At 40.1% G+C, this 22,455-nt stretch overlaps 1 protein-coding gene across 1 annotated transcript in view; it reads left to right on the top strand.

The window, feature by feature from the left end:
• Positions 1–22,455, top strand: part of LOC147231220 (transmembrane protein 132C) — a 183,140-nt gene that overhangs the window by 134,924 nt on the left and 25,761 nt on the right. The window contains exons 5-6 of the mRNA XM_086152489.1: positions 6,339–6,528; positions 21,953–22,096. Of these exons, the coding sequence (XP_086008615.1) occupies positions 6,339–6,528; positions 21,953–22,096 (334 nt within the window). The remainder of the gene's footprint in view (positions 1–6,338; positions 6,529–21,952; positions 22,097–22,455) is intronic.

The following is a 22,455-nucleotide window of genomic DNA, read 5'->3' as shown; positions in this document are numbered from 1 at the left end:
TTTTATATATTACTGAATGACCGGTGTTAGGATTTGTCTGGGATATTATGCCCGATGATAGATAAATAATCAAAAAGATGTATAAATAAATACTAACGTCCTGCCCAATGGCTTTTTAAGACATGATTTCAACATGGATGTCATCTTCTAAAGGCTGTGACACGTTCACATAGCAAGCAGAAAGGAAAGCTCTCAAAATATTATTATTTATTTCAACACCTGCTTCATTACTCCCTTAACAATAGACACTATAAATAACACTGTACACCATAAACTTACCAATGACAGAGACAAGCATATGAATGTTATTACACGTATTAACTACAGTGTCGAGCAATTATGGCTGGCTCCATTCATCGGTCTTTTGCTTGTTTTCTTTATTGCTGCGTGTTTATTTTGAAGTCAGAAGAAAGAAGGTACTTGTGGCAGGGTCGTGCATGAGATGTGTTTTGTTGGGTGCAGGGGCCTCGGTTGAGTCTCCCTCCACGAGGTTTTCTATTTTATGAATACATATTTCTGCTGTACCTTGAGCAAACATGAAAGTTGCATACAAAACACCCTTCTCGAACCGCCACCCCTCCTCTCCCCCGTCCTTCTCACTGGACAGGCTTTCGATTTAGCCGTGATGAAATAGATTTGGGTGTTTGATGTATCGTTGTTGTCAGCGCTAACCAAATAACTGCTGCGAATCCCCCCGGGTCTCCCGATGAGACACAAGACTTTCCTCTATCCGCCTTATATATTGATGTGATAAGAGTGAAAGCAGAAAAACAATGCTGCATTTTTAAAAGGGCTTTTGAGTTTTTTTTTTTTTTTTTTTTTTCCAACCCCATATTTATGCTATTATTATTGTTCACTCTTTTTTCGTTCACCGGTATGCGCCTATCGTCTTGCACAGTTGTGATTTGAATCAATCAAACAGAATTAAGAGTGTGTGGGTGTATATTTTCCTGAGTGGATACTTTCAAACTCATCCTGTTTTATTTCTTTACCGCCAACAAAGGGAAAGACGAGTAGAGACGCCTCGGTGAAAGTTCTTTGACCGATTTCAAACTTGGGCGGCAGAATGGCGCAGCGGTTAGCGCTTCGCCCTCACAGCATTATTCGATTCCAATAAGGGAACCTTCCTGTGTGGAGTCTGCATGTTCTTCCCGTGGGTTTCCTCATGGTTCTCCGGTTTCCTCCCACAGTCCAAAAACTTGCAGCAGGTTAACTGTGGAAAAAAATGGGAAAAATGACCCAAATGAGTCAGTGATTAAATGGTTGTATGTCTGTGTATTTTTTATTTTTTTGGTTGGGACAGTGCATGTTAATGAACACACATGAGACATGCATGAAAACACACCACCCCGGATTGTAGCCATGTGCTAATTTGCATCCGTTGTCCCACAGTTGCGCTAACAGACACACTCTCATTCATCCTGACCTATTGTATATGATTTTAGTGGTAGGGGAACCGGAGGAAACCCAAGAAGACATGTGCAAACTCCACACAGAATCAAACCTGGGACCTTCTAGCTGTGAAGCGCGAGCACTAACCGCTGCGCTACTGTGATGCCTTGTGCCCTTTGCCCTATACGGCCCTGTGATTGACAGGCGACCAGTCCAGGGTGTACCCCACCTCTCACCCGATGACAGCTGGGACCCTGGGTGCAGAATAGGTGGCAAACGATGGATGGATGGATTTCCATTACATTACATTACATTACATTTGGCAGACGCTTTTATCCAAAGCGACTTATAAAAGAGGACATAAGGACTGCAAATTACACTTGCAAATACGCGATGCATAGGAAATATGCAGAACAGTAAGCTTGGGTAAGTGAGGTCTTTTTTTTTTTTTTTTTTTGACAAAGGCGTACACAAACATACACATACACACACACACTGTATAGCCTAACTTGGTGCCTAACCTGATCTGGGGCAGCTCAAGCATCAGCGCAGTAAATAGTCCTGAAAGAGAAAAGTTTTTACCTGTTTCTTGAAGGTTGAGAGAGATGACGCTAGTCTTGTTGCTTCCGGAAGTTTGTTCCACCACTGAGGTAATTTCCAACTTTAATTTTGCCACTAAAACTGACTTCATTGTAGCCTTCCTAGCCTGGTTGTCTTGTTACCTCTGCTGCGTCTCCCTCCACTTCACAACCCCTGCCCTGTCAACGTACAAGAAGGGACCACTTTTACCGGGTGAAGTCAACCGTGTTGTACTCACACTCAGTAAAGGGCAAGTGTTTCTATGTTTTTAACATGTCGAGGTCGGTTCCTCTCCCAGAGACAGAGAGAGACCTCTATTGGCAGTGACATGATACTGCAGGTGAGCGTGAGGCTTTGGATGAAGAGTGAATGGTCTGTTTAAAAAAAAAAAAAATGCAAATGTTAAAGATGCAACATGACGTTAGCAATTCAGGCAGGTGGAGCGAGGGGTGAACTGGGGCCTTTTTACGTTTGGCGCAGAGGCAAAAATTGTCGCAGTCGACGGGAAATAAGTGAATAAGTGATTCTGCTGGGATTGTAGCATGTAAGCACTTATCGCGTAATTGCTACATTTGCTTGCCATCATCCAGCGTGGTGTCAGGTGGGAAAGGAGAAGAAAAAGCGAAGGTTTTTAGCAAATCTGTGTTTGAAACATCCGTCCAGAGAACCTCTGGATAAACCAAAGGACGGCAAGGTGGAGCTTTTGAAACCAGATCTCAAAAAATCGTTGACAAAAGAATTAGTTCCATGTGTCGCTACTAATACTGACACCCCGCTGTGGTATTGACTTCCTCGGTGCCTGTCCACACACACACACCTATTTATCACACACCAATCTTATCAAAAACGCAATCCTCTTTCCAAAAATGCAAAGGGTGGGAATAATGCACAAACATAATGCAACAGCGTAGCCCGTTTTCCTATTTCAAGCACTTTTGTTTCATTCTGTGTGTCAAGAAAAGTGTGTTTTTGTTTTTAAATTCATTGGTCTGTTTGTTTGTTTGACTGCCTGTACAACTCTGAGCTGCTGTAACAGAAAAACCCCCAACCCCCCCACATTTTTTATCCCTGCTATTTCCCTTCCTCCAAAAGTCTTCTCCCTCGCACTTTCCGAGGAGAGAAAAATGTTAAATCTGTTCTTTGAAGTGAGGCTAGTGTCTGAAGTGTGCACCCATAAAGGGGTGGATGGGATAGATGGGTAGGGGTGGAGGAAATTTAAATGCAGGCTCGGCCGAAATGTGTTCAGGGGAGCCTTGGATCTTACCCTCGGTGCCACCTCTTCATGCACCATTTGGGCTTTTGCCAGAGTTGTAATAAATGTGTAACAACAAGATACTGTATTATTTTTCTAGTATATGTTAAATACAAAACACGCGCATTATTAAATAAATTATAAATGATGTCACCGAGACATGACTGTTATTTTGTACTTTAAGCTTTAGTCATCATTTTTTTTTATTTTTTTTTTACAAAGTGTACACGGCAGCTTGTTTTGCGTGTGTGTTTGTTTTTTTATTTCTAAGGTTTTGACTGTCGTGTAAGAACCACCTCGGGAGGCTGATCAAACCAAGATCTCACCAAGTCTGACGCATTTATAGTTCTTCTGTCGTGTCTACATCTCTATCTGTTTGAGAGAGACGTACGCAACGACACAATGTTTTGCCGACGCCGCGGTTCTGGACGGGTGTAGTTTCAAATCAGATTTGTTAAAATGAGCTTCCATTACAGGAGAGAAAAGAATTTTTCATGGAGAATTAATACATTATGCTTTTCCTGATCCCGGGGTTTCCTTTGGCTTATAATTGCAGGCATGAACGTCTATTGTGGGAAACAATGGGGCTTTTATGCCTGTGGTTTTATTTATTTTCTCCTTAATACCTTATCTAAATGTTTCATTAATTTATAAATCCATTTTTTCAATCATTTGTGTTCAAAGACGACAATAAAATAAAAAAAAAAAAAAATCCCTACTGATTACACAGCACATAATGAGATTAATTGATTAATTCCCTCCTGGTAGAAACAACGTTGACATCGACTACATGCCTTTGAGAGCCACTTGTCGTGACGGTGTTTTATCATCTGATAATGTTTATGCGCGCAAACATCTCGGTTAGGTTCAGGAACAATCGTAACAAGTGTAAATTCAGAGGGTTGCGTCTTGTGGAGCTTTGAAAAATAAATCAATAAAAAAGGGTTTGAGGGCGTTTTTGTGGGATGAGCAATTTGCAATTTATGTGCAGTTCTCCTTCATTAAACTAACAGTAAAATTAGTAAAATGATGGATGTTTTTTTCACTTAACTTCATGTAACTTTGTATTTCTGTGCTTGCTGTCTATTCTGGGAGTGAAATATCATCATAACTATCAGGGCAGCAGGGTCGGCGCGACTGTTTCTGCTTCCGCCTCACAGCAAGAAGGTCACCGGTTTGCTTCCGCCATTCAATCTGGAGATTGCATGTTCTCTCCCCCCGTGGGTTTCGTCCGGCTCAGGGGTCCCCGACCCCCCCGTCCCCGGACCGGTACCGGTGCGCAAAGAAAATCTTTCTCGGCACAAATGATTTTTTTTTTTTCATTAGACCTTCCGGTTCTTATCTTGACAAACGACTGTTTTTGCCTTCGCCTTACTTAACTCTGTCGTGCCATTTCACACATCAGCTACCACAAGTTAGCCCTTGAAAAAAATAAGGCAGAAACAAAAGTTGCCGGAGAGCTTCTTCGGGATTATTTGAAACCTTGCGCCTCTAACCGGTCCGCGGAAACTTTTTCATGCATAAAACTGGTCCCTCGTACCAAAAAAGGTTGGGGATGGCTGGTGTAGCTTCTACGGTTTCCCTATTCTCCCCATCTCTATTTGATGTGTGAATGATGGAGTGAATGGTTGTCTGTCTTTTATATTATATTATATCATATTATGATAGATTACATTAGATTAGATTCAACTTAACTGTCATAACATATGTACAAGTGCAGGGAATCAAAATGCGGTTTAGCATTTAACCAGAAGTGCAAACGCAGCAGGTGCAGAGATAATATATAAATTAACAGTGTATTATGTCAATAATATCCAGGTGATTAATACTGGGTTCTATTTATTTATGATACAGATGGATATGTGCATTAAATATGGTAGGCGGGACTCTAGGCGGGAACTATGGACATAATTTGCAAGGGGAAATGTACAGATGATACAAAAAGTGCATCAATAAATAAATATAGAGAGTAACTCCCTAGGGTTACTAAATAGTTTGATATTGTGTACTGTGGTGCTGTGATAACTATGTGTCTCTTTGACGTGTGAATAACAGAGTGAATAGTTGTACATTTCTACATAACATATCACACTTCTCTATATGACACGTGAATGGGAGAGTGAATGGTTTAATCTATTTTATGACAAGTAAGAGACTGAATAGTTTTTTACCTCTGGGTGTCATGTGAATGGTTTTCTATCTCTGTATGTAGATAATGAACCAGCCTTGAGCGGCAACGCTTGAAATTTTGTGATGGACGTTACAGTTTCATCGCAAACGTCTTGTCAGCTGTAAGAATGGTGAACCTAACATTGTCTTGTTGACATCCTGATGGTAATCGGTCAATGCTGATGACTTATTTTCTTTAAAAACCCGCATTTGACATGCACCATATTTATTGCAATATTTTTGTCAGAGCCTAGCGGGGAATCTTTAATGACTCTTCCCATCAGTGTATCTTATATAATCTTGCTGTCATTGTTTTGAATAATGACCAATCAGTGCAGTGGGTGAGAGAACAAACTGGTGTTAAAAAAAAAAGGAGAAGTTCATCCAAAGCTGGATATTTACCACCTATAGAACACACATCACATCATTCTCTCCAGACGAGGAACTGTGTGACCATTATTCTAATGGCTGCCGGAGGTCTGTGTGACTAAACGCAACCGTTTGTCAAATACAAGCATTTGCAGGGACAACTTTTTTCCAGGCAGTCTGAATAACATATACAGACTTCACTCCCCCCCCCCACACACACACACACACACACAATCTTTTTTGCTTTATCCCTTTTCTCCTTTGTCTCTGCCTTCATTTTTAATCTTGATATTTGACGCTAACCTTTTCCCGTCCTTTCCCGTCGCGCTCCGCTTAATCCATGGTCACATTGTTGCCGCGTCTTTTTTTTTCCTGATTTATTTTCCCCGCTACCAGCTCTTCCCTTCTCAACTCGCAGCCCATTTGTACCGTGTTATCCTTTTCACTTTTGTCTTTCCAATTATCACGTATCTTTCTTCCCCCCCCTCTTCTTTCCATCAACTACTGGCCTTATTCTATTCTTCTTAATCTAAATCCGCCTCCAAATAATTTCTATCCCCATCTGCCTCCCATCCAGAACTGAGGCCGCAGGTTTCCAAAGGGTGCTGCAGGTGGACCTTGAAGTGAACGGGCTGACGGTGATGGAGGACGGCAGGGAGGTGATGTGGCAGGTGGAGTACCCGCTCACCCGCACCCTTACAAGTGAAGTGCTGACCCTCATCCGCCTGGCACCGCAAGACCTCGGCGGCATTGTGCCCCTGGCCATGGTAAGGAGCGACCGATCGCTTGTATGCATCTACACTGGGGATAATGAACTCGAATATCCATAATGCACAGATAATGTTATTATACGCAGAATTTAAAAGCGTGTTTTATGGAAAAAAAAAAAAAAAAAGGTTTATGTAGAATTGCTTTAAAATCCTTGATATGCGCTCAGGACAATCAGTACTGAGACACGATCTGATCTTCATCATTAAATTCTAGTCCAGAGGCACTCGTGAACTGGTTTAAAATCAACTGGGTTAAGGAATGGTAAGCAATGGCGCTTACCATCGATAGCACTCTGTGACAATTAGTTATGGATTATAACTTATAGTGATCAGGGCAAGGAATCGATAGAGCCCCCATAGAGATACGGCTTATTTTCCTGTTGATTATCTGTGTACTCTCTCTCCAAACTCCCGAGACGTCTGCATGTTTGCAAGTGCGCGGCGGCTGCAATGGCCCGGGGCCGAGCTACATAATGAACTGAGAATATTTGATTTTTAGTAACAGGCTGAGGGTGTGTTATATTTACAGGATTCTCGGCCGTCCCATAAAAGCACATATTATATTTCTATGAGGGTTTCAGAGGATGGTCATTTTTTTTTCCATTCAGGGCAAAATATACCACAAGGTGCCTCCATCCATTAAGATATTACCGTTTCAGCCCTGATCAAGAAATTGTTTTTTGATTTATTTTATGAACAATTTCACCATTGAAGACTCGCTTTTCATTTTAAAAGCTATTTAATTCGATCACAATGGAGAACATGTTTTATCGCAAATTAAAGCACTCTGACCCTGTGGGACAAATGAAATTAACCAGATAAAGACAGTGATGTCAAAAATGTTCACTTCTCCAACAAATACCTTTTTTTTTTTTTTTCAAATTGGCATTGTTTATCACAAAAGCCATGTTTTACCCGCTGCTTTAACCCTTTGAACATGATGTGGAAATGAAATGGCGGGAAATCAGAATATCTTTTTTTCAGATTTAGTTAAAGTTTCTAAAAGGTGAAAGAGCTATGATTAAAAGTCTTGTAGATGAGAATTAGATACAAAATTTACACCATATCTTACACTGTTTTGTTACAATTTTGAAGATAAATCCCATCTCTTGGTCTTGAAAAATCCCAGCCAATTATAAAACACACTAAACCTTTCAAGTTACAGCTGCCAGTAATTTCCCTAAAGTTGGCCTCCAGCTGCTTAAGGAGAATTTGACGCTGCAGAGCTTTTACATAAATTGCGAAAGTGTTGTATTCATGCCAATGAACTTAAAATTAGATTTACAAATACACAAATTCCAATCCAATACACCATCCATCCACACATCCATACATACATCTACAGCCACTTACCCAGGGTCGGCTCATGGTAGCGGCACCTTAAGCAGAGGTCCAGGCTTCTCTCTGGAGCCACTAGTTCATCGAAGGGAATGCCAGGAGACGCAGTCCATCCAGCGCGTCCTGGTTCATCCTCTGGTCCTCCCCCTGTCTTCATTTGGAGGTGTCCAGGAGCCACCCTGTCTGGCTTCTCTCGGTGTGGACACTTAGAAACTCCACTCTGAGCCTCTCCCGGACGACCAAGCTCCTCACTCTATCTTCAAGAGAGAGTCCGGACACCCAGTAGACGAAACTCATTTTGGCGGCAGAAGTCTTCCAATTGGGGTAGGAGCTCATCCCCCGTCGTGGAGAGGTCAAGCCAAACTTTTTCCTGCTGAGGCTTTGGGTTTTCATTCCAGTTGCTTCGCATTCAGCTGCGATCCGCTCTGGTTCGAGCCAGAGCTCACGGTTCAATGAAGCCACGAGTCCAAGACCCAATCCTCAGTCCAAACCGGACCTCCTGCACATAAAAAATGTTATCCAAAACTTTACGAACAGAATCGGCGACAAATTGCAGCTGGAGTCAGATCTTGGTCCATATCGTCGGCAGTAATTCGGATCTAGTTTCCAATGAGGGTTGGATTCTGCCAGGCCCTCTGTTTATCACTGATCCAATTCACCATACGGTCAAATTCATGCATCCATGTCTTAATGGCTGTGCTGTATCTCTTACTTAAATTATAATATTAATGATAAGAAATATCTTTCCATCATGGATTTAAAATAGATCACACCTGCTAATTGGTAATGCGTGAATAAATCTCAGTCCGGTTTAAAAACATTTGAAAAGTTTCTGAAACGAGATAGAAACCAGAAGAGGAAACATGACAGAAGTAAAAGAAGTTAAGGAAGAAACAAACCAGTTTGCTAACAGGTAAAAATGGCCAAAGGCAGAAGAAGGGAAAAGCAAACGTGAACAGGAGATCATTTTTTTTCAGAAGACCCTGAAGAGCAAAAAGCTGCCAGCGAAAGGGCATTCAAATTAAGCTCAATGCGAGGAAAGCAGAATATTTCTGGCGCTTTGGAAATAACACTGTTGGAAAAAATGACAAATAACACCGCATTTGGTGCAGATTACATGTCGGCGCAGCATTGAACTCCTGAAAGAAGAGCTCAGAGGAGGGCATTTTAGAATACGCATCACACACTGTATGAGGACAACACACTGCAGATCCCTTTTGAGGAAGAACTCCCGGGACCCGTCTTACCACAGCATCGCGAGGCAGAGGAAGCAACGTTTACCCAGTTAAGGTGACACCGACGTCAGCGTCACAGGGTAAAGCAACTGGAAATGCAAAGAAATACAGCAGCCGCTTCAAGGTGCTGATGGGGGTTTTACCGGAGTCGGGGAATTGGGCCGAACCCTAGATATGTAGCTGTTCCCTGTGAGACCTATGGTGATATTGCATGGATTTGATATATAAAAGATGTCCAAATCTCGCCAGCACTGCCGTTGCGGCGTTAAAGCGCTTTTACTTGGAAGAAGATACAAAAAGCTGCAATTTGTTTTCAGTCTGAAAGTAAATCGGCACCTTTGAAACCATCATTCACGCATTCATGTATTCATACGTGCGTATCGGACATTCGCATCAGCTGTATATCGAAATTGAAATCAGAAGTTTTCCCATCTGTTGTGTTATTATTTGTGTCGAACAGTTTTTCTTTTCCTCCCACGTGACACTTGTTTGCTCCCCCGGCTCGTGTCTCTTTTACCAAATTTTTCATTTGATAACTGACGTCTTTTCAGAGTGTTACCCGTAATTTGCCTCGCAGCATTGCTTTTGTCTCCTCCAGTCGGCTCTGTGTCTGTACTTGTGTTCTCCACCTGTCTCTCACTGTGTAATCAGTTCGGTTTGTATTTTAGTTTTGTCCTCACTGTCAGTGTTTGTCAGTCCCTTTGTTCAGTCTGGCTGCCGTCTCCCTTTGAGTTTTTACTTTGCCTTCTCAGTTAAGTTACCCCGCCAGTTTCATTTTTTCCAGTTCGTTTTTTTTCTATTTACTTTCTTAATATACTCTTAGAATCTTCAATACCTGCATTTCCCTAAACTGCATTTGGTTCCTCTTCTGAGCATGCACATACACACACCTATTCCCACACACACACTAAGACAATAGTAGCTGGGGCTGCCATGCAGGGGGCAGACAAGTTCATCAGGAGAAATTAGGAGTTCAGTATTTTGCTCAAGAACATTTCAACAGTCGTTTGATATGTGTATAACCTCTTCTTATCCTTTTGGCGGCTCCCTTCAGGGATCACCATAGCGAAACACCGGCCTTTATCTAACTCCCTCCTTTGCCTGGAAGGCAACAGAGACTGTGAATCCTCTACAAAAGAAAAACTTTTCTTTTGAATTGGTCTTCGCCGAAAATGGATCCATTTGATTTCGATGAAATCAACTAACTTCTTGTCCTCTTCCTTTTTGCACCAGGCTTCCTGCCAGACACTTTTTCTTGGCTGATCTTTGAAATATGAACAGTTTTCTACCGTGTACTAAATGTTGCTAAAAGATTACATAAGCTTTGAAAATTACACATTTTACGAAAATCAGTGCACCATAAGGTCGCTATCACTTCCTACCAAACAACTCCAAACTGAACCAAGATGACGTATCGTGACAGTACTCGCTTTGGTACTCGGCTCTTCCTGTCTGCACGTAGAAGTGTCCTTCAGCAAGACACTTTGTGAGTCATCATTGTGTGAGGGTGGGTGAATATTTCAGTATAGCATTCATCATATTATTTAATAGTTATTTATTAAAATGATTTATTATTGGGTGTATAAAGTCGTCAAAAAGTAATATAGAAATAAAAGAAAATAGAAATAAAATTTGAATAAATAAATAGAAATATAATAATCTAATCTTAATTGTATGAAATTCTCGACCTTGGTAGAAGCTACATATTTCTATCTAAACCCAAAACAATGTCTTCATTAATACTGAAGAATTTTATGTTTTTTTATAATAATAGTAATAATACATAAGATTTGTATAGCGCTTTTCAAGGCACTCAAAGAAGCTTCACAAATGTGTTTATGTCTTGGTTGCTACGGAGAACTTAACCTCCATTATTTGTAACGAAGGTCAATATTACTATCACTACTTGGTTTCCCTCAGCAACAACTCAGTAACAATATTCTGACTTATATTCCAAAATTGTTGAACAGATGTAAATAAATCTCCCTGCCTCACTGAATTACTAGTTTGACAGGAAAAGTAATTCTGCTAATTCCTCATATTAAGCGACAGTTTTTCTTTGAGTGGGTTTTGGCTGAAATTTTCTCTTTGATAATCAATAATTTAGCTGCTAAATCATTGATTATCAAAGAGAAAGTCAGCTGTTATGCCCCCTAGTTCTTAGCTGTGAACTGACAATTTTTTTTTTTTTACTCATTATGCTGTGTGTGTGTGTGTGTATTCGATGTGTGTAGATGTACAGTATGTGTGTGTATGTATGTATGAATGTGTATATATATATATATATATGTGTGTGTGTGTGTGTGTGTGTGTGTGTGTGTGTGTGTGTGTGTGTGTGTGTGTATGTATGTGTATATATGTGTGTATATATGTATGCATGTGTATATGTATATACATTTGTTTGTGTGTTTCCGTGACACACACTAAAAAAAAAAAGAATTTGCCAGCTTCTTGCTTATTTCATCGTAATCAAATGGATCCATTTCAGGCAAAGACTAATTCAAAAGAAAAGTTTTCTTTTGTAGAGGATTCACAGTCTCTGTCGCCTTCCAGGCTACACATGGCTCAGTAATGTTGGATCAACTTCATCAATATTTGGTTGAACATGTTGCCAATTTGTGCATGTCTGTGCATGTGAACATGGTTGTATGCAATCCGGTTAGTCAGCTGCTTTAGTAACTAAAAAAAAAAAATGAAAGGAGTTGTTTTGTTCGTACATCATGATATATAAGGCACAACCTGGGGTAAAACCTGCGTAATTACACGGGAGTGTTTTTGTGTAAACAGCCAGAAACCGCGTTAAAATGAGGTCTCATCTCTCTCTGATTGCATTTGTCCTCACGCCGAGAGAGCGTTTCACAGGCAGCCCAAGATTCAACACAGGCCAAAACACAGCAGCTGCTGTAAACTGCACTGCTAAAAATGTACAGACTATTTTGCGAGTTCAGTATGTTGATGAAATCTGTCGGTGTTGGAAAAAAAAAAAAGTGATTTTCATGCGGGAGTTGGTTATTCTGAATGTGTGTTTTAATGTTGCATAAGATGAAAGAGTCCATTTATTATAACACAGGTTCTCAAAGGGGTTTTATGTGATCAGGAATATTAATGAGACAATCCCTTCATATGTTTTAGCACATGCACTACCAGTGCAAACATAAGTTGAAATATCCCTAAGAGACATGCCCCCAGCTGAGATAGTAAAGTCTCTTAGTGGTCTCAGAGCCCTCCCTCTGTGCTTGAGTGTTTTCTATCGTGAATGCTCAGGTCAAATAACGATAGAAAATAGTCAAGAATGTAATATCATGTAAACATAATGGTAAATAGTTGTATGTCTCTATTTGTGGCCCTGTAATTGTCTGGTCCGGGTTAAACCCTGCCTCCCACCCAGTGCCTGCTGGGATTGACTCCAGCCTCCTACAGCCCTGTCTGCACCATAAGTGATATAAAGAATGAATGACTTTTTTTTCATGCGGTAAAATTATATATCTTTAAGAAGGTTTTATTTTTTTCCATCAGTGTAAGATATAACCAGACTTGCTCAAAGGATGTTTGACTCTCTGGTGTGCTTGGATACATTTTCTTAGAAGGGCACTAGTTTTTGGGAAAAAAAAAAAAAAAATCTGAATGTTGTCAAACACTGAATAGATCCCAAATCCAAATATAGCAAAGTAAATAAGAGGAGTCTACATTAGATGTGTTTCTCCCACTATAATCATTCCTTGTGACATAGTGAGATAAAAGAAAACAGCCTGGATGCCTGCTCCGGTATGTCAAAAATGAAATCCGTGTGTTATTTGTACTCGCATTATAATATATTTCCACTTCATCAAATCTTGAAGGACAGAAAAAGAGAGTAAACTATGACGGTGTACCTTAAACGAGTTGACGAAATCAGGATGGAGAGCTTGACAGCGAAGATGTTTTATTAATAAAGATGGTGCATGCAGGGAGTGGAGAGTGAGCTACATTTAAAGGCATTTTTCATTTCTGTTCCCTCATAAGAAAAGACAACTGGTTTGGTTCTCATAGCAGTTTTGACTACATCCTAAATGCTATCATTATATTTTTTTTTATTCATCGCCTGTGAAACTCACTTTCCAACTCAATAACATTAGCTTTGTGCTCACAATCCCATTGCTCTATAATCGCAGCAATTAGCCAGAAGTTAAACATTAGCTCTTTTTTTTTTCAGGGGGCGACTGTCACGGGTGAGCGCCTTTGTCTGGAATAATTACTTTGGTCGAATTCTGCTTCTTCCTCCTCATTCACTCCAAACCCACACTTGACAGATACCCATGGACCGAGGGCGAAAAAAAAAAGGGTCAATCAAGAGCCTGTGTCTTTTGCAGAGGTCAAACTCGTAACTTTTGTGATTATTATTGTAAAGCTTAGCTCGGAGCATCAGGAGCAGCCAGCGATGCCTCTGGTCGATGCATTCAGGCACAATAGTATATTTGGAAATAGCATGAAGCAGCTGTGCAGCAAGGCGACCCGCTGTCTTAAAGGTATCATTAGCAAGGCCTAAAATCTTCCCTTTAGAAAATCTTACATTCCTGATTTTTTTTTCTACCCCTCTCCCCCCCGTTGTGTTCTGCCTAATGGACTAAGCTTGCTTCTCGTTCCTGTCCTCGGTGATCCCGAAGCCAAGGCTGAGACGGAGAGGCAGAAAGACAAAGGTATCCAGACAAGGATACCGTTCTCTGCATGACAGACTCAGGGTCAAGTCCAGAACATGTACCCCGTCATTTTTTCGCCGCATTATTTACCCGTGCATAATACCCTACTGTTTTCAGATGTTTAGACACCGTTTACTGTAATTCAAACAGTGAAACATCGGGGCAACATTGAAAAGATGGCTTTGTCCTTCAGACCGGAAAAAAGTTACCTACCCTTATTCAAAGTACACAGATGGGCCTGAGATTGACAGTTTGATAATACAGAATAACATGAAAACAATGTTCCAGCTCCTGTGGTATGGATATTTGTATATTTTTTTATAGGTCTTAATGGAAGGAAGTGCTGCGTAGTCACAAATACGAATCGTATTAAATTTTTCTCACCGTGTTCATGTCAGCACTGGAATAGACGTCGAAGCACTTTTTTTAAATATCACTGCAATGGTGTGGAAAAAACATATAACGAAAAAGTCGTCAATCCCCATATTTAATGTGAGAATGCGTCAGAGTAGGTTCCTTTTTTAGGTTTTATTTTCCAACACTTAATATTTCTGCACTCGATAATATCTCAATAAAATGTGTGGTCTCAGATCAATAATACTCTTCGGTACGGGAACAAATAATGAATAGGGAAACATCCAAGTGGTATGAGTTGGAATTGTTACAACAAAACCAAATTGAACAAAGAGTGATTTCAGTGCCTTGGTCAGCCTTTTTTTTTTAATCACACAACAGGTTTTTTTTTTGCAAAGTTGCCAATAAAATAAGTGAGACATTCACTGTTTACTCTGCTCCACAGAATGTCTAGTGCCCAACATGTATACTTCCAAAAATATGAGGTTTGCTAAAATAAAACTAGATTAATAAATAAATATAACAACCCCAGCGTGGGGGTTCTTTGTGTGGAGTTTGTTCCCACCATGTCTGCATGGGTTTCCTCTGGGTTCTCCAGTTTCCTCACAGTCCCAAAACATGCATGCACTAGATCCATCGGAGACCCTAACCTTACCCAGATGTAAATAACATTTGAATAAGAAAATGACCAGATGTTTGTTTCCACGTGATGTTTGTGGGTCTCTTTACGTAGCCTAGTGATTGACTTAGAAACAGTTCAGGGTGAATCCTGCTTCATGGCCAATGACGCCCCCCCCCAGTGACTTGAGTGCAGGACAGGAGGTATAGATAATAAATGAATGGACCGACCACAAAACGTACCCTGCTATTTCAGGCAAGCGTTTACCTAGTTCTGTGTTAACCTTTGCTCCAGTGTACTGGCAACAAGGACACAGTCTGGAAATATTCGGATTATGTGTTAATCTTTTTGTTTCTCACTGTCGGGCTATACATCAGATATAAAAATTTATCCTATGCATGGCTCCGCTGGCTACATTACATGGCTACATTACTCTATCGCCTAATTTTTCTCTCAACGTTGGCAAATCAGCATCCATTCGTGTCAGCCACCCTTTCATTTGTTGTAATTGTTTTTGCTGGCTTGTCTTCGACTGGCACGCACCACGCTGCCATCCTACCCCTGTTTGTCCAGCCACTACCAGGGTGTAATACACTGGAGCTCCCTTTCAGATCCCTAATATAGACTTATCAAATAGCTGCCAGAAGCAGATGACGGATTCTAAGAATATGGATAAGCATCATCGAGAACAATGATTTACTTTTGCTGACCGAGGCGTTTTCTCTGCTAATGTTAAAGACCAAAAGTATGTGGAAGGGGAATTGCGCAGTCTTCTTATTTAATCTCACTAAAAGTATCCCGAGCTTACAAACACAATAACTAATTCCACCGGACCAGACATAATAAATCAATATCTAATTAATAAGGAGAGTATAAATCACTGTACGCCCTGATTTAATCATCAGGTGTATTCCTTACTGCTGGTCACGGTAGAACGCCCCCAGTGGACCAACTCTACAAAATGAAAAAAAAAAAAAGGAAGGTGACTACTCGACTTATTACATATGTATGAAAAGCATTGCGCCAGACCCTCTTTCTCATACAAAGAGACACACAAATACACGTGCACACACACTTCTAGATCTAGCCATAGATAAATAGATAGATAGATACACGCATACACACATATCTAGATCAGGGTATAGCTGTAGGCATGTATATACATACATACAAATACATACATACATGCATGCATGCATACATACAAACAGAAAAAAAAGCTAAATATATCATAAATCACCTTGTTGACAAAATGTCCGTAATCATGTGCACGCACCTCTCAAAGCTGAATTTTTAATTTAACTTCACGGGCGTTTCCCTTGAATTTAAATGCTACAGTTTAATTGCAAACATAGGCACTTAAATTTCCTCGTTCCAAAAAAAAAAAAAAGTTATTTAATTACTTTTTTTCCTCGACTCTATCACATCCCTGGGCATTTGTCATGAGCAACTTTCACCAGCTCTCACAGCTCCTCTGGGACCGGGAAGAACTTGATTTACTCCAGCCATAACCATAAACAGATTACTGTACATTCTATAACCTCCACCCCTCAGCTCGGCGATGTGACATCATTTCTGAGAAGGTTTTAAAATGTTGTCAGCGTTGATGCTTCGGCCCGTGCTGACATTTTATCTGCTCAAGGCTACGAGGTGCTTGGATTCCTGGTAAGAGGAGAGCGGATAGATGCTGGAGGAAACAGACAAGTGACGCGAACTAAGAAGCCAGGAGTGATTCTTCGGTAACATAAATCCTACACACAAGGGCAGCGGCACAAGACCTGAGAGTTTACCGTTGACCTTAGTTGGTTAGTTAACACTTTAGCGGCAGCTCTCTACGGTTTAATGCCTCGCCCCATCTGCAGGCCGATCACTCCGCGAGCCCGACAAGCATTAACGGGGCACTGCATTCTGCTGCGGTGACACATGATGTATTAGGCTTAGTATGTGTCGCTGTGTAAACACTTCATGCAGGAGCACAGTAATTCAGTTGCTCTATTAAGATATCAGAATATCCTTGTAAGGTGGCACGTTGGCACATAGAGTTCAGACTGAAAGACTTGAAATCGGTGTTAAATTACAGTTGAAACGTACGGTAGTATCAACACCGCTGCTATTATCGGTAGGTTTTTTTGTCGGGTTGTTTTCCCCTGAGCATAAAATGACCCTGGCGCTGGCCATGCAGCTGCCTGGTGCTCATGCTTTATCTACTGTGGGTTAAATACAATGGTTGAATTTCACTGATGTTGCGCTCTATGTATAACTGAATCTAACATTAACTTTCTTATTCTTAAGACAGAGGCTGCATGGCAACCATTTGCATTTGTTCCTTTTTTTTTTTGCAAATGAAAGCTGCAGATTGTGATTTTTTTTTTTTTTTTTTTTTCTATAAGATATTCGCTCGATTAGAATAAACATCATCAGCTGACCCTATCATGACATCACTCAGTCATAAGCTGCAGCCTATCTTGCATCTGCACCGTAATGCAAGTGACTCACACCAGTCCTATTCTACTGGTGTGCATTCAAGACTTGAGTACAGAAAAATATTGCCTTGATAAAATAAATGGAGAACCTTTGGCATTTCATTTAGTTCATTTAGATACCATTAAAATAAATCAAAATACACAGTCCCATACGGCAAAGGATGACGGTTTTCCGTTGATGAATGATCACATGGGTCAAAGGATTGGAACCCTCCCGCGTGATAGATATTAAGATGAATCATATGGGAAATGAACTGAACAAAGAAGAAAAGACAGGAAAGCATAAATAAATAAGATGTTCTTAGTTCCGTGGCGGCCCAAGCCATGGCTCAGCAAGTTTAAACCATCAATAAAAAGAAATAAATAATGACTTGATTTAAATCCTGGTTCACTGTACTTCTGCTGGTTAAGTTTTTAGATCTAGTCAGAGGATTTGACAGTTTGTGGCGGCACACGTGGCTAATGATTCCCCTTCAGAGGAAATACACTTAATGCTGTTTAATTGTTTTCAAATGACTCATTAAAGCTGAATATGGCAGCTTTTCAAAACCCTTTCTATAGGATGAATAATGTGGTAAAATTATTTAGATCATGTAGGTACACTTGTATTGACATTGACCGGTACTCAAGTACGCAGCATCGAATGCATTCATTAAAAGACAATTATTAAGTGTAACACGAAGCTCAAGATGGTCTTACATAAGCACTTGTACTTTAGCACTTGTATTTTATGGTATAAAACAGCAGACAAAGAATGTCTCAAGCCAGAAAAATACCATTTCAAAATCATTTAAATGCTGGTTTGCCTTGATTTAAAATAAAAGGAATTCTTTGTCTGGCTAAAGGAAAGACAGCTGATATTTTTTGCTTCATCACAGTTGAGACATGGATTTATTCCTCTGATGCCTTCTGACCGCTGTGTCTAGTCCAAGATTTCCAAAATAAGTGTTGTGCTGTGTTGAGTCTGTTTATCTGTATCAAAAGCTAAATAAATGAATGACTAAAATCCTCCTCTAAAATTCCAAATATATCTTCCACGGCCAACCGGTTTTGCCTGGGAATTTTCTCTATTTTTTTTTTTTTTTTTTTTTTAAGCGAATGATTTTATCTAATTCCATTCCAAGACAGATGGTTCTGTCCTCAAGCTAAAAGAAATGCATAATTATCTAGGCAGAGTTGACTGCCATCTTACTCGTCATTTATCCGGGAACATATGAGCCCCCACACACACCACGCTTGGACTACAGTTGCAAGGAACACTTTCTTTTATTTTTTGTCAATTATTTCTCTTTCTTTTCTTTTTTTAATAAATCCATCGGCCTCTTGTAAGCTTTCTTTTTTTGAGAGAGAGATAGAAATGGATAAAATGAGCTGCAGTTTGGGATGGAAGCCATGGCTCTTGTGTCTTTGGCTGGGGACAAAGTGTGAGAGCTGTCTTATTTTCTTATTTTGTATATCTCACTGAGTGTCTGCGCATACTCCCATGTATGGGTTAATGCACCATATTTTGTGTACGTGTGTGTGTTTGTGTGTGTGTGTTGCAAGGGTCTATCATGCAGCGGTTTGGTGACTTGATGTAACATTTGCAACTGTTTACAATAACAGTCCCCAAATCTCCTAGGCTAGAAAACATTGTGCTACTTTAGCTGTCCTACTATGTTTCATTATACAGACACATGATTTTATGTATTGGATGTTTATGTTTTGTATCTGGGTTCATATGAGGTTTTTAACAATGTCTTGCACTTCTATATATTCCATTTTATATATTTTTCCCCAGCATTTACGGCCCATCTGGTATAACATGTTTTTTTCTTTTTATTTGTGTCAAGAGAGGGTACATTGCACAACAATATAACCCTACTTGGCAAAACAAGGGTTTATAGTATGCTCTCCTTTCTATAGGGCTTCTCCATCCTATAACCTCATCTGTTTCTCAATTTCTTTTATTTTAAGGAGTAATAATTTGGATCTCCTTGAGGGGAATTTTCCCATCCCTTTCTCAGGCAGTAAATCCTTAGTTTTTTTATCCTGCCTGACTGCCAGGTATACTAGAAATACGCTCAACTTGCTCTCTCAGGAAGCCTTTCTGCATCCATATCAGACACTTCTCTGGGGTCCAGTTTGCTGACCTACGCCACAGTGATTGGGAGTTTAAGAAGTGTATTTCGGCAATGACATGTAGGCCACTCAGTCCAACTTGCACTTCACTTTGTCATCCTCTACAGTTTGATTACAAGCTCCTTATGATTGACAATGTGCCAACGCACAGTGCACGCCTTCAGAAAGCATTCGTTATCATTTAGGTAATGTTTCGGCCACTGGTGCAAGTTCCCTCCTTTTGTTCAAAATGACTTGAAAACCTAATTCTGCAGTCTTGATTTCCAACCACTTGACCCAGCATTCTGTCTCAGCATTGGCCCGATGTCTTGGAGATTCACACAGCACATTGTGTTACTTCATCAAAATTGGATAGGCGTTACACAATCAGCTTTCCTTCCCCAAGATTTTTCTTGGACTGTTTGATACGATGGGCAGACCAGCTCCACAGTGTTTAGGTGGTTTGTTCATTGTATACGTGGATAGTAGTGTACAGGGAATTAATCTTCCCTTGGTCTGTTGTCTCCAGAACGACATGGTCAAACCAAGTCAAAGAGGCCAACAAGAGTTATTTATTGATTTTATGTTGTTAGATGTAATATCCTGCTGTGAGACACTTGCTTGATTTTTTTTTTCTTTGCAGACATGTTGCTGCGATCTGCTTGAGAAAAGCCAAAAGTTAAACTATATCTTTTTCTTCGTTAGATTTAGGACTTCCATCAATACACAGCTAATCTTTTAAATTAGCCAAAATTAGAGTTATCAATGCAAAAAAAAGTTAATGGATAAAAGGTAAAGATTATAAACCAAGCAAGAGCTGCTGTTGGGTCGGAGCTCTAACCACTGCACCACCTGTAGAAGTAATAGTGGTAGTGGTAGCATTACTCATTTAGCTTTACTTAAATCGAGAAGAGCGAAGAGAGCAGGAAATGTGACGAAAAAGCACCGTCTTTAAACAATCTGGGCATCTTAATGATTCTTTTATAGAAAGAGATGGGATCAGTGGGACCTGCTGTTAGTGTGAATCCTGTCTAACCAATACAGGCAGAGCTAAAGGATTACAAGCCATTGTCTTAATTGATCTCATTATCTCCTTCCTGCTCCTCTTGAAGGATTTCCACTCTCTGGTGTATCTTGTATAATCTCTTGAATGAAAGTGAGTTGATGTTATTGTTGTTACAGTCATTCAATGTGGCTCAGTCTAAATACAGAGGTTTAATTCATCTGGCAGGTAATCTGCCCGTGGTTGCTCCTTTTAGTCTCAGGATACGTAATAAAAAAAGAAAAAAAAAGAAAGAACAGCTGAATTGAAGCTGTGTGAAAGGGGAAGGAGAGCCTGCAATGTTAAAAGCATTATTCATTCCGGGGTCTTTAGTTTAGGGCTGGCGTGCTGTGCAAGCAGTTAACCCTCTCACTTGGGATGAAGGTCTCAGAGCAGCTTGGGTAAATATTTAAGAGTTTGCATGTTCTCTTCATGCGGATTCCGCTCCGGGCACATTGACGTCCCCTTGACCACATGAAGTTGGTCAATTGGACATGCCGAATTGTCCTCTGGTGTGTACGTGAGATTTGTACCGTCCTCTGGTTGTCTGGCGACTGCTCCTTTTCTGCAAAGTCTGCTGAAATCAGCAGCAGGGACAGCATGAGCAGGATGAGCCGTGTTGAAAATGGCAGAGGTGGGCGGTGGCCCTTGACTTTGACATATGGGGAGCTCTGCCATTTTGGCTTTTTTTTTGACTCTAAGATGATCGTGTTGGGATGAGACAGCGGGACTGAGGACAAGTCAGGACGGGACCTGAATGACGACTCAGCTCATCCTTAATTGCGAATAACCTTCATTGACAGCCCCCTGCCACCCAGAGGCATGTTGAAGCGCTAGAAAGTCACACACCCACATCAGGTTCAAATCAAGTCATCCTTTGGTGGATTTAATGAATTTAAAAAAAGGTTACAGATAGCATGGTGGAGTCAAGAACTCTTTAGTAAATATTGTAAAAAATATATATATTTTTAAATTTTAAAGTTTTTTCTTCAGATTTATTTTCGGGATTTCTGTTTCATTATCTAAAAAAATTGAATCAATATTCTGTTTTGGCAAAGTAGCTACATATTTTCATTTGAACTTCCTATCCCTTTAAACATTATTATGATGACCTAAGAAAAAAAAAAAATTCTGTGCAGCTGCCATTAAAGACATGACATATGACATATATATATATATATATATGAAATATGATATAAAAAAACTTGCAAGTTTTAAAGCATTTTGCACTTTAGGCTGTAAATCCAACATTTGTATTTGTGAAACAGAGCCAGGGTTGTAGGAGATCTACTTTGAAATATTTCTCAAAGTCTTTGCAGTCAAGTCTGCCTTTTTTGTAACCTGTGCCGTTCCGGTTCCATTTCTACTAATATTCATATTTATATCTTTTTTGTTTTATTCCTTCTTATTGCAAATTTAGAACAATACAGACAGAACTACACCTGCAGACCCCACTCGGCGTAAGACTCAATGCGTGTGAAGAATGCCATTTTTCTGTTTTCTCAAGCGCTAATAGTTCCGGACAGTCATTTTACAAGTGTTTTATTTTTATTTCCTGTGCATTTTGTTCGCAGGACACAGAAATCCTCAACACGGCTGTTCTAACAGGACGTACGGTTGCTGTGCCAGTGAAGGTGGTCACCGTGGGAACAGACGGGGCCATCTCTGATGTAACAGAGTCAGTGGAGTGCAAGTCCACAGATGAACAGGTTATCAAGGTTAGTGGGGCATGTGGTTGAATTGCAGCTCGCACTTTGCTTGTTGTTTTTTTTTCTTTCTTTTTGGTCCACTCTATGTGGATGGTGAGCAAATGAGGGAAAAAAATTTTTAAAGGATTAAGTTGTGTGAGGTGATGAATGGGTTCGCGCAGCAAGGGATTTATTTTCTTCAGCAAAACCAGACTGCGCAGTTCCAAAATAAAATGAATTTTATTTTCTGAAGTGTATGATTCCAAATGAGATTAATTAACTAATCAAATAATAAAAAAATGAAAATGAAATCAGCCTTTGAAACAACAATTGAATTCCGACACCTCAGATAGAAAATCTCTTTTCATGTGGTGAAATTTAGGTTTGCA

This window comes from Fistularia commersonii, chromosome 9, assembly GCF_037954325.1.
Source record: "Fistularia commersonii isolate RoL2024-O1a breed Wild chromosome 9, RoL_Fcom_v1.0, whole genome shotgun sequence".
Classification (NCBI taxonomy): Eukaryota; Metazoa; Chordata; class Actinopteri; order Syngnathiformes; family Fistulariidae; genus Fistularia; species Fistularia commersonii.
This window is presented reverse-complemented; position numbering and strand designations above follow the sequence as displayed.